The 1,277-nt window shown below is 56.6% G+C and overlaps 1 protein-coding gene across 1 annotated transcript; it reads left to right on the forward strand.

Annotated features, from left to right (window-relative positions):
- Positions 1-520: 520 nt before the first annotated feature.
- On the forward strand, positions 521-1,265 carry EMH_0098960 (uncharacterized protein; the record flags this gene model as incomplete). The annotated part of the gene is made up of 2 exons (XM_038022060.1): positions 521-1,147; positions 1,263-1,265. 2 exons carry the CDS (start codon positions 521-523, stop codon positions 1,263-1,265), a joined length of 630 nt encoding a protein of 209 aa, XP_037877914.1.
- Positions 1,266-1,277: the final 12 nt, after the last annotated feature.

Consider the following 1,277-nt stretch of genomic DNA (forward strand, 5'->3'; position numbering starts at 1 on the left):
GAAAGAGAACGAGAGCTTGCAGGCAAAGCTCGACGCAGCTGGAGCCCTGAAGGGATTACCAGAGCCTCCTTCTGCTGTTGGCGTGTCTGTAGAGAAGCCTGAAACGGTGGTCTCAGTTTTACACGGTGACTATGCAGCTGTGGCCAAAGAACGAGACTGGCTAGCTGAGAAGGTGAAGGCGCTGGAGCAAGAGCTGGCTGGCCTTCGGAATTCGCAGAAGGCGCCCCCCTTAAGCAAGGTGCTCCCAGATAGGAAACTTGTGCAGGGTTCCAAGGCACTACCTATATGCAAGGGAAGCTTCGAACCTTCGGGGAAGCCGCAGGCTGTAGACCCTGCAAAGGAGACCTCAGCGCCTGCTGGGGAAGAGACACCTGCGCAGGCGCATGCCAAGCTCGAGTATCTTGAGCAGGAGGTCCTCACACTGAGGCAACAACTTGCAGATGGACAGAAGATTAAGGACGATTATGCAACTCTTGTTGAAGAAGCCAAGAAGCTCCGGAGCGAAAATGAGAAAATCAGGATGCAGGGAGCTAGAGATTCACCAGTAAAACGTCCCGATGATAGCAGCAGCGAACAGTCAACACTGACTGCTGCGGAAGTGGCGGAACTACTAAACGAGCGAAACGCTTTGCGGGAAAGAGTGCGGGACCTTGAAGAAGAACTTGCAGCTCTTCGCACATCGACAAGAAGCCCTACAAAAGCCCCACCGGCCTTCAAGAGCGTTTCACCCGCCACATCCACCCCGCAGACTTCAGAACGTCAGCCAAGCAAGAAGCCACCAGTGCCGACTCCGAAGTTAGAAAAGCCTTTGGACATTCCCAGCACAGATGACCACCGAGAGACGTCGCCTGGAGATGATGCGGCACGAGTTCCCCCTTCCGAGACTGCAGGACCCTCTGTCGCAGCGGCAAAGCCTAGGCCGTTTCCGAGCAAAGCTGCGAAGCCCGTGGCTGAAGCATCTTCTCCGGGAGTCGTTGCTCCCTGCGCTGAGGGTGGAGCTGCGTCGCCAGTGAAGGCCGGGCCTCCAGTGAGTAAGAAACTGCCCGGTTCTCTGCAGCCCAAGGCAGCGAAAGCATCTTCCGCTACAGCAACTCCTGCAGATAATACAACAACCACGGACGGAAGTCAAGCTGAAGTTATGGATACCGTGGGGGGAGCACTGAAGAATATGAAGTCGCCCGGGACGTTGCCGCTGAAGACTGCCTCTCCCAAGGGCCCGCCGCTGGCCACTTCCGTCGACGGACCTGCCTCTGTCCCTACAGTGAAGGCAAAGCAGG

This window comes from Eimeria mitis, genomic scaffold (assembly GCF_000499745.2).
Source record: "Eimeria mitis Houghton genomic scaffold, Emh_scaff10223, whole genome shotgun sequence".
NCBI classification, from domain to species: domain Eukaryota; phylum Apicomplexa; class Conoidasida; order Eucoccidiorida; family Eimeriidae; genus Eimeria; species Eimeria mitis.